Here is a 15,351-nt window from a genome sequence, read left to right on the forward strand (position 1 = left end):
ACGCTAACGAGCAACAGATTAAAAAAAAAAAACTGTAGAAATTGCAACATGATGCTGCCAAATCCCACGTGTATCACCAATTAAGAAAATAAATTGGAGAAGGAAGTAAGTACAGAGCAGTGGGTGCGTACCAGTGGAGGTGAAACGATGGTAGACTGGAGCAATGGTGTCTTGAATACATTAGAATAAAGATTACTCAAACTTGCATGACTCACACTAAATACAACTTTGAGAGGGTAAATGACAAGGGAAACTATAACATGGTCAAATGCTCTAAAAAGTCAATTTTGCAGAATAGGTCCACTTTAAAATAAAGTATTATTATTTTGGGTTGAAAATTACATTCCAAAATGTACAAAAAAATGTAATACTAAATGTGGTAGCTGGAGATTAATTAACTTCTTGTGTATAAATTATCCTTGTGTGGGTGGAATTTTCAGTGTTGATGACAAAGGTAGAGGTATTCTGTTTTAGAACTCAGAGCTACTTCCTGTATTTTTGTACTTCTTTTTAGCTTTTTTCCACAAGCCATCACTTAACTGAAGTAAAACTATGATAAATATTTACCACAGGTACTTTCCCATCAAAGCATAGTAGTAAATATAAAAACATGAAACCCTGTCATATGCACTTTAAGCTCATGTTTGCAGTAAAGGGTTAAGTAAAAAGTGTGTTATTGCTCCAGAGTTACGCCTGAGCCTGGAGCATGAACAGGACTGGACCTGCTGCAGTTTAAGAATGTGCTCAAAACCAAAACATCTCCTCAGATTTAACCATGAACAAACAACAGTCTAAGATGAACAAGTGTCACAGAGGAGAGCAGAGTATGTAGCCCACTATACAATGAGCTGCCTTCATATGACATCACAACTTTGTACAATCCCTATAGTTTAAACTGAGCTGGAGACCGGTCAGAATACTGTGGTGGAATTTGCTGTTTAACTGTCAGATTACAGATTTGTTCAGCTGGTTTATGGTTAATATCTCTAATTACTAGGTCTGAAAAACAAAACCTTTCATCAAGTTCAATGTCTTCTCTGTCAGTATAAATAAAGCTTTTAGAACAGCTTCAGAAGCGGATGTCAGATGCACTGAAGGGTGGGTGAAGTGCAAAGGCAAATCTCTCAACAGCCACATTATTTGTACAATATAGGCAGCAGTATACATGGTGATCCTTGTAACTCTGGCTATGCAGAACATGCGACACTGTTGTATCTATCCTTGGAAAATACTAGATTAATTTAATATTTTGTGTTTCCAATTACGTACTTTTTGTGGAAGGCGTGGGAGCAGGGACACACGCCAAGCTCATCCTTAGTCCTAAACTCCTCCAGACACACAGCACATGTTTGCTGAAAAAACAAACAGGGAATCAGCCGCCAAATGACTTCTCTGGCATGTACAGCGACTAAATTCACATGCACACCAAAATCTGATTATAATCTGATTTCTGAACCTTCAAGATTGCAGATTTACATGTCATTTTAATAATCTTCCAACTCCAGAAATCTAATAATCTGATTTGAGTGTTATCAAAACTGTTATTATTCACAGATGGTTTTATAACAGTGTAAAAATCACATGGAGTCAAACACAAAAGATATCAGGAGCAAATGAGAGTTAAAGGCCTTATCTATTACTCAAGCTAGCTTTGACATCACCATTTTACATTATAGTTTAAAGGTGCACTATGTAACTTTTCCGGTGGAGGATCAGCCAACTTCTTATCTCAATGAAAATGTCATTGTTAGCCTGGAATGGTCCACAGTTTGGCATTTAACTTATCTAACTCTATCTTAAGATGAAGCGACCAGGATAAGTTATAGGTCAAATCTGTGAAGAGGTGAGTACAGTTTTTCTTTTTTTTTCCTGCAACATAAACACTTCAAATTGAAACAAAAAGCTAGAGAGATAACGAATACCATTATGTGGAAAAATTCAACTGTTGTAAAGTGATTCTATGCAACCACTTGTGTTTCCATGAGTGACAAAATTGCTATTATTTTATCCATAATCAGTATGTTTGGATGTAAAGCCATAAAACAACTGGTTTCAAAATATCAGAAATAGCTATAGTCATTCTGAACACACCCAACACAAGAACGTGTTTTAACTCGCTTCATTTATATAAACTCAACACCACATAATTACACAGCAGCTAAATATTCCACAGTTGAGCTTTAGTGACTGGCTCCAAATGGCACTTTTATATGTCCTGTCTCTTTCTTCTTCTCCCTCTTCCTCTACTCATTCTTTCTCTTCTTCTCTCCTCTTTCTATTTCTCTTCCTCTCCCCCTATCTTGTCTCTCTATCCGTCTTCTCTCTCATTCTCTCCCAATCTCAACTCTTATCTCTCTATCCACTCTCTTGTCTTCTCTCTTCCTCCGTTATGCACCTCCCTCTCTTTGCATATCTTGTCTCTCTATCCTTCTCTCCATACCTGCTCTTTTTCTCCCCTCTCTTCACTCTCGCTCGCCTTTCCCTTCTTTCTCTTTGTCTCTTCTTGTATCCCTCTTCCCTCTCTTTTTCCCCTCCTCTACTTTCCCCTCCTCTTTCTAGTATCCCATCCTCTATCTTTTTATTTCCTCTCCCCTCTCTCTACCACTCTAGCTTTCTCTCTTTCTCTTTCACATTCACTTTCACATCTTTGCCCCCTCTCCTTCTCTTTTTCTCCACTCTCATTCTCTCCCCTCTCTCTTTCCTCCATGTTGTTATAATGACTCTGTCTCTCTTTTTCCATCCCTATCTCTCGATATCACACTCTTTCCATGTTGTTACCACACACTTCCACACGCTCTTCCTTTCCGTATTATTATGGTACATTCTATCTCTTTACTTCCTTCCTCTCTTCCTCTCTCCCCCTCACTCCTCCATGTTTTTATAATGACACATTTCTCTTTCTTCCTATCCATCTGGTATTCCTCCATCTCTCTCCCTCCTCCTCATCCTCCCTCTTTCTCTCTCTCCGTGTTGTTCTAATGACGTGTTCCTCTCTTCCTTCTTCCTGTCATCTGCCCCCCCCCCCCTCGCTCCCTTGCTCGCGCCTCCATGTTTTTATAATGACATGTTTACTCTTTCCTCTTCTTCCTTTCTGTCTGGTTCCTCCCTCTCTCTCCTTCTAGTTCTAATGACACATATTGTAATGATAAGTCTCCCTTCCCCTCTTTCTCTTTCTCTTTCCATGTTGATGTTGTTCTGATGCCCTGTTTCTCTTGTCTTTCTTCCTGTTGTCTGTCTGTCACTCTCTCCCTCTCGCTTCCCATTCCTCTCTGTCTTTATAGTAACAAGTTTATCTCTTAATCTCTATGTCTTCCTCTTCCCATCTGTCTGGTCCCTCCTCCTGTCTCTCTCCCTCTCTCTCTTTCCATCTTCTTCTAATTACATGTCTCTCCTTCCTGTTTGATCTCCCCCTCTCCCCCCGTAAGCCATGTAAAAATGTTGTTACCTATTATCATAAACATACCTGGAGTTGTGTTTTGTTTCATTCACACATGTTTGAATAATTATTCTGTCTGCATCTCCAAAGCTTAAAATGCCCTGTTCCACCTTGTGATGTCATGAAGCAGTAGTTTTCCATTTAACAGCTAATTTTTACCTTTTGTTCAGTAGAAATGATCAATTCCAGAGCTAAAATTATCTAAATGATTCTAGCGAAGGTGTATAGAGTTTAAAAACACAGTGGAGCACTTCCTGTATTATCACATGACATCACAAGGTGGAACAGAGTGTTTTCTGTTTGAGAGAAGAACAACCTAAATATGCAGGGTTCGTGTGAATGAAATAAAACTAAACTCCAGGTATGTTTTTGAGAGGAAAACAACATTATAACATAAATTCTCTTTTAGTTAAAGGAAATGAATCAAAAATAAAACTGATTTCAAGTCAGTCTAACTTATGTATAGAGAGGTTACATTTAAAAACTTACCCCAAGTAGACCCATTTTCTTCCCAGCTCCTTTCAAAACAACCTGTGGATGAAAAACAGAGAGGGTTAAGAAACAAGAAGATAACCACTGTAACACTCAGGACATGCACACTCAAAAATAGTTGTGAACGTTCTTACCTTATTATAAACATATTGCCGTGCTGCTTCTCGTCTCACTCTGTAAAAAAAAGAAAAAAAAGAAAAAAGAAAAATACATAAATACAATTTTGCTACAATCTTGAATTCTTCCCTCCTCTGGTATTGTTTTGTTCAGCAGTACCAGAAAAGGCGTAGGGAACTGCATAACCCATGATCCTTGTCGTTTCAATGTGGCATGAAGAAACTGCTGTTATTAAACACGTTTTATATCAGAATTCTTTGAAGTTGGAATTCAGAATCCTTTGGAGGAATGTTAGCACAAAGAGTCCGCAGGGGAAAAAGTAGCATTTCCACTGTACTGTATTAGAGAATTTTTTGGTTATTTATGATTGTAACCTACTCCATGTCCCACAATATGGCATTAAACGTATCTATATCCATGGAGACAAGCAGGTGACATGAGGTATTTCTGAGCAATAAAAACACCCGTACTTGAATAAATGCAAGGTATATTTAATTCAATAAAACAATAACAGCTCCTTGGAGAAAGCAGGTGGTGGACCCCAAACAAGAAAAGTTACATAGAGTTTGCCTGGGATTCAGAATACACACTTCTCCAATACTTTATAAAGATGTGAGTGTGGTAACTGGTGAATCTCGTCATTTTCAAATGGACAGAAGGATTTACCAATTAAAAAAGAATAAAGGGAAAAAAATTCACTGAAAAACATTGGGGATTTCTGCAAAATCAATGAGTGAAGCACCAAACTAAACTATTGATCTGAGGTGAGATAAAATAAGATTTTATTTGTAAATGATAGGTGACAATGAGCTCCTCTGTTTTTACATTCATCACAGAAAAATAAATAAATAATTTGCTTACATGATCAGGTTTGACCAGGCTTGAGACACAATGGAAAGTATGGAGACCAGACTTAGCAACTTTACTTCAAGAAAAATCTTTGATCATATTGGCAAAAAAATGATATCAGACCAGTCTGCCCTCTTCACAATAAATATTGTTCCATGACATTAGATTATTATTATTATTTTGTTCTTATAAATTGCTCAAGACCATGTGTTTAAAATGACAGGTTAAAACCCGACTTAAAACCAGCTTCAGTCTCTGGAGAATTCCTCTGGTTCAAGTTGGAGCCTGTCTCTGTGATACTTCTGTCTCTCATCAGATCTCTCCCGTTAAATGTATTTTACATGTCTACACAGTCAAAGATGGGCTGCACTATTGTAATGGTACACTAGACCAAAGGAGAGACTTATAACCTGAAACTTAGCATTTGACCCACTATTGAAAGGTGCTGTACCTGATTTTCTTAAAAATGTGAAAACAGAACTAACTGATTTTAAATGGTTTGCAGTGGTCCAAAGTTATTCCTCACTTACCTTATCTATTCAGAGCGTCCTAATTATTCCCCACAATGAGTTTGTAAGCGCTTTTCACAATTTTTTTACCGTGATGATAAAGCTAACAACTAGCAAGCTAATGTACACTTCCTGAGTGTCAGTATTTCTAATTAGATGCAGACAGTACGCTGCTGACTTATTTTGACCTCAAGAGCTGCTTATACAATATATGTCTATTGGGGCAAGACAAATTTTTCTCTAAGACATGGGGGAAAAGCAGGTCAGGGAAACGTTTTAATAAAACTGTATTTCTTGGAGTAGTTTTCAGACCCAGTAATAGTAATAGTGCTCTTACTTGAGTAAACCTTTTGACAGTTTGCACTGCTATAATAAGACTTGGTGATAGATATATACAGTGCTCTTAATTCAGTACATTTTTTTTTACATTTTTATGTTACCTGCTTGTCTCTATGTAGATATATTTAATGCTATACTGTGGAACATTCCTGTCCTTTTTCATTTTCATCCCTTAAGCCTTTCACTCTCTCCGGTTGTTTGCCTTGTCCCTCTCCACTGTGTAAAGACAGATCCTCTCTGTCACTGCTTCAATACAATAACAATCATATCACCAACCAAACCGGTAGAAGGTTTTTCCACACCCCTCCTCCACATCCTCTTCTCCATCTGACCCTCTGCCCTGCTCCATTCAACCATCTCTTCTTCATCTTCTGCTCCACCTTCTGTAACTTCTGCATCTCTGACTCTCTCCTCTCAATTGAAATTAAACTGAAATATTTTATTCCACTGCTTCATGTGCCTTTAAGTAACTACGTAAACTAAGTAAAATACATTTTTGGTACAGTGATATTGTAATGTAATATTTTACATTTTTATCACTCTAACTAGTAATTTATAGGGTATTACAATTTCAGAGTAACATACCCAACATTGGTAAACAGCAGCAGTAGACGTGGTAAGTTTATTTTATCAAAGAACACACTGTGCCTGAGACTGCTACATAGTTCTAATCTATGACATGCTAATGAGTGTGATGTACAGCTTTTTTTTTTGTACCAAAATGACTATGCAAGGCTGCTGTATCCTTTGCATATCACTGATTAAGAAAATAAAATTGGAGAACGAAATAAGTACACAGCAGTGAGCGTATGCTGGTGGCAGTGAAAACGGTGATTGGTAATATGGTGTCTTGAAAATAAGCAATTAGATTGCACAAATCCCTCCAAATACAACTTCCGAGAGGGTAAATGACTATGACATGATTAAAATTTCTGAAAAGTTGATTTTGCATAATAAGCCTGCGTTAAAGTTTACAGAGATGACTGTAGATGGTTTTATGTAGGCTTCATTCATTGGTAACATGGTTGACAGTTGTCAGATTTCCTTGTGTATAGATTTTATACAGTAATAACGGGTTGATGAAGCCTCAGTAGAAGTAAGTTTATTTTATTCAACTTAATATATATTTATTTTATATAGATTTTACACTTTGGTAATAGAGTTGACAATAGTTACTTGATAGATTCCCGTGTACATAGGTTTTATGTATATACTGTTGCTACAGTATATACAGTAGTTACCTGATGAAGCAGCAGCAGAAGACAAGGCAGGGCAGCAGCACAAACAGCCCGATGCCAATGATGATGATGTAAACGTTCAGAGGAAGATGAAGGAACTCGTCAAAGGTCATACTGGAAGTCATTGTTCAGATGTCAGATGCCTCCCCACTCTCACCTGAAGGATATTTCACAATCACATTCTTTTTCTTGAACTATTACAGACCAAACAGGATAGACAACGAACAAAATAATCTATATTCTAATCCAGGGATCCTCTTTTGAGGGTTGGGGCTAAAAGTGGGTCACAGTTCCTATAGTCTACGTTCATGTGGCATCACAACATTGTAGATTCCCCATAGTTTAAACTGAGCTGGAGACAGGTCATAATTCTACAGTGGAATTTAAAGTTTAACTGTCCGGTTGCAGATTAGTTGACCTGGTTTATGGTTAATATCTGTAATTACTGGGCCTATCTTCATGAAACACCAACTGGCACAAAGTTTAACATCTTGTTTGTCAGTATATATAAACAAAAGTTAAATATTTTTTCAGCTTGGTGCAGATTCTGCAGTGATGCAGTCAATGTATCTGATTGTTGTGGTGAAGAAGATAAGAGCTGGTCACAATGAGTTTCCTCTGCAGGGTGGCTGGGTGCTCCCTTAGAGACAGAGTGAGGACATGCTAGAGAGAGTATGTTTCTCAGTTGGCCTGGGAACGCCTCGGTATCCCCCTGGAAAGTCTGGAGGAAGTGTCTGGGGAGCGAGATGTTTGGGGGTCCCTGCTCAGACTGCAGCCCCCTTGGCCCAGCCCCAGATAAAGTGGAAGAAAATGGATGGTTGGAAATCATTGTTTCCTGAATAGCCTCAGAAAATGGTGCCATTATTCACCGCCAAAGATGTGATTGTTGTCCCTTGAAAGGACTTTAAACCTTAAGATTAATATGACAAGTTTGTGGAGCCAATCCAAAACAAATGATAAAGTTCAACATTTGCTGATTCAAAAAGTTTGGATATTTCTTTCAAAAACAGTAAATCTCTCATAGAGTTTCGATCGGCATCCTCAATTCCTATGTCTGTATGTGCATTTTTTTTTTTTTGTATAACTCCTGTCTTGTTTTATTTTTGATGGCTTTGTGTTTGTCCCTTTGTGGCCAAAATACAGCTGTCCCATGATCCTCTCTGCTCTGTGTAAACTAAAGCTCTTTTGTTTTGGATTGATTATACAAGTATGAGATCACAAAGAACGACTCATCTGCTGCCCTGTTCCTGTCACACAATGCATTTCCACTGTACAGATAAGAAACAAGATTCTTTAAAAGGTAGTCCTATAGCTTTTCTGGTAAAGGGTCTGTTAACTGTCTCCGAGAAGTTATTGCTTTGCCAAAAAATGTCCTGCATAGTCTTGTCACTATACAGAAATTTTGATATTAAGGAAAAGGCTCTATACTATACTGACATCTCTAGTCTTAATCCCCAAGGTGCTACCAGACCAAGTTACAGGTCAGATCTGTGGAGACTGGAGAGATGACCCTCACTCACAGTAAAATTGCATCTTTTCAAGCTATTTTTAGCATAGCAAAACCCCTGTATTTGAATACACGACAGATCATTTTAATGACATACTGTGGAACATTCCAGACAAAGTGAGAACATCTCCATACAGAGAAGCAGATGCTTTACCCTTCATCAGAAAAGTTACATAGTACACCATTAAGGCAATATATGTTGAAATAAATAACGTGAGGAATTCTGAAATCAAAACATTACAAATTGCAGTACATGTTGTGGCAGTGTATATGGGCCATTCCCCTTCAGACCAGTGAGAATGCATGGGGTGAATGGTATGTCTTATTGTCTGTAATTACATTTATGTCCTGCAGTATTTATACAGTGAAATAACAGAGAGGGCCATGTCTGTGCAGGAACACTCACATGGTGTTTGTGCATTGTTCAGATGCCACAGCGAGAAACTGCCCATGATTTCAATTAGACACGTATGGAAAGGCACATATATGTGACTTTGGTTACACTGCCACAATAAACATATAGATAAAATGACTTAAAGTGCATATTACAACTTTTCATGTTTTTCTAATTATTACCAGGTTTGTTTGGATAGTACCTGCGGCCAATATTTATCATAGTATAACATCAGTCAAGTGGCAGTTTGCCAAAGTTGCTTAACAAAATAAAGGTGTTGTAATTTATTTGTTTTAGTCTAATCGTAACTATTGTGTAATTTAGACAAGTTTTAACCATTATGGTTAGTAACACTGGAATAGCTTCTTTGTATCTCATATCTCATATTACACTAAAATGTTTGAGTGAAAAGGTTTCTCTAACGTATCATATGCACTTTAATATCATAGGCCTTAGGGCTTTTAGAAAACGTTTTTCTCATTCCATTCAAGTTTTCCCTTTGTCTGGATTGTTATTAGTCAATCAGGGACATGCATGGTCTGTCCTTATCAAAACAAATATGGCTGCTTACGATGAAAAAAGAAAGTAAAAATTATCACAGGGGACTGAAAAACACAACGATTTCTGCAGAATCAAAGAGTGAAGCACTAAACTCTGTTAATCTGAGGTGAGAGAAATTTTATTTTATTCAAAATGATGAGTGACCAATGAGCTCCTATGTTACACATGTGTCTGATGAATAAAAAAAATGTGATTTGGGTCAAGGTGCGGCAGAGCGAATAGAGACCAGCCTGATATCCCTCTGTATAAAAACACAGAGATCAGTCTGTGTTTGCCAGGCAACATGTTCAGCACTTCACTGTCCTTAGTGTCAAACTCAGAGGCCTCTTTACGACACTTTGATGTACAGTTTATGAGCATTGTCAAAATGCACACCACACCCCGCTCTATGTTTCCCCAAATATCTGTCTAACTATTCACTCTCTTATTCAGTCAATATAAAACTGGGTTTGCACCATAGACTGTATATATAAATGGACATCGCTAACACACTAGCGGCCGTGTTCCAAATAGGAAGGGATCGTGGTTGCATTTCTAGCTCCATCAACTCTTGCTCCAATCTACTTTACATTGAAAAATTTTCACCCCTCCCTCTGTCATTGCTGGAGTGAACCTCATCTTAAAATGTTCATATTAACTTGCTCTAAAAGATCCTGGTGTTTTGATTATGCTATTTTGTCCCTAATTCAAGATAAGATAATTAATAACAGACAAATCAGGCGCCTTCTTTCCCCGAGGTCACTCCTGCTAGCGTTAGCAACAGGTTTGATAGCGTCACCTCCCTGCTAAACCAGTGGTGCGGGCGTGAAGAGGCGTTACCTTCAACAGCCTCGCTCAAGATTGGGTCTTTGGTTCCATTTTTGGAATTTCAATATGGAACTCCTATAACTGGTACATGCGACGAGCTTCATTTGACTGGAGCGAAACGCAATGGGCAAGGTCAAACTCACTTCTACTTCTTTAAATAGTGTTTGGTCCACAACACCTTTATTTTATTCAATGAAGGTTCAAACTGCCTGAAAAATGTTACTTTCATTGTGACCTGATTTATATGGGCAGATTTCTGTTCAGTTTTGGATGGAATCTCATTACTACAACTTTTTGTTATTGCACACATGGATTACACTTGGATATTGCTCTGTTTTAACTTATTTAATTCATATTTCATAATAATTGATGGTTTTGGTGGTCTGTTGTTACAAAACTTACTAGGTGTTTTTTTAGATTTAAAGTGCATATGACAGATTACTTTACTCACTACCTTTTTATACTTTTTACATTTTTCATGACGTGACTTCCTGGTTGGACATGGGCAGCAGATGTGACATATGTAGAGTTAACACATCAACTGTCACCTAGCAACCATAAAGTTAACAAAAGCCAGAACTTAGTCTAAATTGCAAAATAGTTATGGTAGATTAATAACAATAGATAACAACACCTTTATTTTGTCGCTTCAAGGCTTAAACTGCCAGAAAAATGTCATCTTTGCTCATTAAGTGTCATAGGTAGAAGGATTCTGTTTTAGAAACCAGAAATACTTCCTGTATTTTGTACTTTTCTTCTCAACTGTAACTGCAACTTGTACTTTTTCCCCACAAACTGCCACTTAACTGATGTAAAACTATGATAAATAAATAGGTACCACAGATACTATCCCACCAAAGTAATAATAAGAAAAACATTGTTTAAATCTACATACTAAGTTTTTTACCTGGTCATAGCACTGGCATACAGTACATTGCTCACTGTTTCTGTTCTGTTTTCTGGTGTTGAGGTTAGAAGCTGGTGTACACTACAGTGAATGTGAGACAGATGCAGCAGTAATCTTAGTGAAGTCTGTGAATCATTGATAGAGCTTCAGCGCTGAGCAAATGAACGAGGGACCAAGAGAAACCAGGGAAAATACTACTACTGCGGGTTAGGGGTGGGTGATATTAACAAAGATGATCACCTTGACATTGCATCATTTTGTTAATTGTATTCAGACAATATTTAAACAATTCATCAGGAATGTACCAAAATGTGTCCTGTAAATGTCTTGGCTGAGGTTTTGCAGTAAGTATGGCGCAAAAAGTGAATGATCCATAAAAATAACCAGAAAAGTGCAAAGAATATCACTACATGCACTGGTTTAAGAAATTAAACTAGATAATTAGTTTTGTTTTTGAGGTAATTTTTAATAGTTTATTGATATTTATTTATAAATGATATTCTCTATACATTCTAATTTTGCCTAATGTACTACTACTACTACTGCTACTATTATTACTACTACTACTACTACTACTACTACATGGTGTAATATGGAGAAGACAAATTTCCCAATGAGGACAACAGTGTACTTTAAAGGTGCACTATGTAACATCTCTGGTGGGGGGTTCGCCACCTAACTGTCTCCATGGAGATGCGTTGCCTATAATATTCTACAGTATGGCATTAAACATTTCTATCCTACATTTACTCAATCACAGGAGTCGTTATTGCTCAAAAATACGTTGAAACATGCATTTCTACCGTGAGTGGAGTTGCTTCTCCACAGATCTGACCTGTAAGGCAAAGCAATAACGTCCCTATGGAAATAAGCAGGCTGCACACCCTCCACTGTAAAAGTTACATAGTGCAGTTTTAAGTAATTTTTTCTGGCTACAATTTGGAAGAAAACTTTTGAGTTAAAGATATATGCTTGACAATGTTGTGCGAACTTTCAGAATTTCTAAACAAGAAAAAAAGGAAAAGTAAATATAGACTCATTCTGAGTGTTTGAGTATCTCTGAGTAAATGCTGGTTTGAAATGTGGCTTTTGTAGTTTGGAGGACAGCAAACAAAACATTTCTGTAAAATGCCAAGAATAAATATTTTCGAAATGACTGGATTTTCAAGTGGCAATTGGATAGTAGGCTTGTAGTAGTAGTATTAGTCGTAATAGTAGTATTAGTAGTAGTATAAGCTGAAGAAGAAGTTGGCTAGTTGTATTAATATTAGTGGTAGTAGTAGTAGGTGGTGTAAAAATAGTAGTACTGTAAAAGTACTTGTCAAAGAACTAGTAATAGTTGAGGCCATCATGGCCATAATATAGTAGGTTAGTAGTAGTAGTATATTATTTATATACAATCCAGTGGTATATTTTATGTATGATTAAATATTGGTATAGTTTGAATAAGACTATTTACTTTAACACCATGAGTTAAAGTAAATAAAAGTTAAGCAGCTTTATATTTTCACAGGCACCAAACCAGCAGTGAGTCTAAACACTGTGTCTCTAAAATGTGAACGCACCACTTAAGTCCTGCTCTGACAAGTTTGGATATTTTAAGATGAAATGCTCCGGCTTAGGCAACAAAGAATGTAAAACAGGGTCACTAGGACTGGGCGATATGGAAAAAAAAGATGATTTTTTTCCCCCCATTGATTGATCTCGATTTTCTATTTGATGTTCGATCTTATTGAAAACATAGACAGGTGTTGTCCTATGTTGATATGTTGACCAGTAATTACGGGGAAATCCACATTTAAAGTTTGGAATGAGTTATATTAATTTACAAGACAATACAAGACAATACAATGCAACATATTATATTTTATAAGTAGAAACACATGTAATATCCGTGAACTAAATTAGGTCTTAAAGAAGATCTTTTATGCTTGTGTCTGCTATAATCGTTGACACCCGCAGCTCATTATGCTATAAGTTTAACATTTTAACATGTAATATTCATCTAAAACGACTTAATAAAAGAAACAAGCCTGTTGACTTCCGCATTACTAAACTGTGGTGCCCAATGGAATCTGACGTCACTGTAAACACCATCAGAACAAACAGTCAGAACCTCCGATGGACAGCTGCAGATCATGGATTTTTCCCCCCATTTGTACCAAAATAACTGCGTTGCCCATTAAGAAAATAAAATTGGAGAACGAAGCAAGTACAGAGCACTGGGCGAATGTCGGGGATTGATTGGCAATAAAAGAACAAACATGCACAAATCATTCCAAATAGAACTTCGGGCAACTAAATGGCTCTAAAAAGTCTATTTTGCGTAATAGGTCTGCTTTAAGTTTCACTCATAAATGATGAGAAAACAGCTGTTGCACCAGAGGAGAGAGGAGAGCTACTGCTGGATCAGAGAGTGGTAGAGGGAGAGGAGCAGACGGCACCACGCACACAGAGGCAGACGGAAGGAGACCCTGCACTTCTACTCAAAATGGGGCAGATTTAAGCCAAAAGCTGTGAAATGCAAGAACACGTCAGACATAAAGAGATGCACAGTGGTCCTGATTCAGAGTTTTTCTCTTCATCACCACATGCTCTTGCTGCTACAGGATTGACTGTAGACCTGACGATTAAAACGCACTTTCCGCATCATCGAGATTGACCCAAGTTTAGATCACGGTCCATCGATCTTTTGATATCTGGCACAGCCCTAGTTGTAACGATACTAAAACTTCAAACTCAATTTCAATACTGGGGGAAAAAGTTTGATACTCAATACCAATTTTGATACCACTATGAAAAAAAAACAAAACAAAAAAAACACTTGGACAATAGAATGTAATTTTCAGCACAGAATAATAGTGCTTTGTTTAGGTTCTATTCTGGTGTTGATAAAGTTTAATATTACTCTAAAACTGTTCTATTAAGGTCAAATTTTGTTTATGAGAATAAATAATGTTTGAGTTTTTTCAGTATTGACATTTGTTAAATAGAGTAACTATTTTCAATAATGGTTTTAGTAACAATTAGTATCTGATTTTCAATACTTTTGACCACCCTAATTTTGAATAGAACAGAGTTTAAAACAGATACTTACCTATGAAAACTAAATCCCAATTATGTCCAGCTGCAAAACTTGACAAACTTGGGAAACTTGCTCATGACTTCCAAATTATAACATATTTTGAAGCTATTCAATTTGGAAATCCTTAACTTTCCAAAGTGGTTTTCAGTCTTAGTCAACGCAGTCATTGAATTCTTACATGTTGCCACTGAAAAAAATATTATTTACTCCTTGGAAGATTTCCCAGTAGTTTTAAAATCAAAGTTAAGTGTTTAGTTTTTGTGAAAAAGTGCAGAAATCTTCCAAATATCTTCAGAAAAAATCCAGTTACAATTAATAAAAGTGCAAAAAGTAAATCCAATCTGATAATATAATGAATTCAAGTTACACTCTTGCTTGTATCTTGCGTTTTAAAACCTCCAGGTAGAGTTTCTTGTCTCCAAAACCCGTTGTTTAGTCCATAAATCTTGATAATTTTCACATATCAGGATCATTAAACCATCCTTCATCTGTGTAGGTCGTTGTTAAAGTGTTGGTAAATTGGTTTTCTGAAAATATTCTGTTTAAATTTGAGTTTGAAATGTTTTTCTGGCTCCTCTCGTGGTAGCAGTAGTAGTGGTAGTTGCTCTGTGCCGCTCGTCCTTCGTCTAATGTTCCCACTGCACTTCACAGCCTGCAGTTTGTAAACAGATCCTGGTCATGTGACTCTCTCTCCTATCTTCCCCTGCTCGCTCATTCGCTCTCTTTCTCTCCTTCCTCTTACCTCTCTCTTCTCTCTCACTGCTCTTTTGCTCCCTCTAGCTTTCTCTTTATTCTCCCTCCCATTTTCCTCTCTTTCTTTTTCTACTTTCTTTCTCCCTCTTGTCACTCTCTCCTCTCTCTTTTCCTCCACACCTCTGTGTACTTTCTCCTCTCCTCTCTCTCACCCATCTCTCTGTCCCTATCCCTGACCCTTGCTTTCCTCTCCTCTTTCTTACCTTTCCTACCCTCTCTTTCTTTCTTTTTCTCTTGTTACTTTATCTCTATTCTCACTTGATCTCTCTCTTGCTCTCTATCCCTCTTTCTATCTTTTCTTTCCCCCACATTTTTTCACTCTCCTTCCTTCTCTCTATCTTTGCACTTTCTCCCCTC

The 15,351-nt window shown here is 37.2% G+C and overlaps 1 protein-coding gene across 1 annotated transcript in view; it reads right to left on the bottom strand.

Moving 5' to 3' along the window:
- LOC117382953 (RING finger protein 122-like) overlaps window positions 1-14,884 on the bottom strand; it is a 22,376-nt gene extending 7,492 nt beyond the window's left edge. The window contains exons 1-5 of the mRNA XM_033980198.2: window positions 14,254-14,884; window positions 6,984-7,137; window positions 4,063-4,102; window positions 3,926-3,967; window positions 1,270-1,352 (exon numbers count right to left, since the gene is read on the bottom strand). Coding sequence (XP_033836089.2) covers window positions 1,270-1,352; window positions 3,926-3,967; window positions 4,063-4,102; window positions 6,984-7,105 — 287 coding nt within the window. The 5' untranslated portion in view covers window positions 7,106-7,137; window positions 14,254-14,884. The remainder of the gene's footprint in view (window positions 1-1,269; window positions 1,353-3,925; window positions 3,968-4,062; window positions 4,103-6,983; window positions 7,138-14,253) is intronic.
- Window positions 14,885-15,351: the final 467 nt, after the last annotated feature.

The sequence above is a fragment of the Periophthalmus magnuspinnatus genome, chromosome 15, assembly GCF_009829125.3.
Source record: "Periophthalmus magnuspinnatus isolate fPerMag1 chromosome 15, fPerMag1.2.pri, whole genome shotgun sequence".
Lineage (NCBI taxonomy): Eukaryota > Metazoa > Chordata > Actinopteri > Gobiiformes > Gobiidae > Periophthalmus > Periophthalmus magnuspinnatus.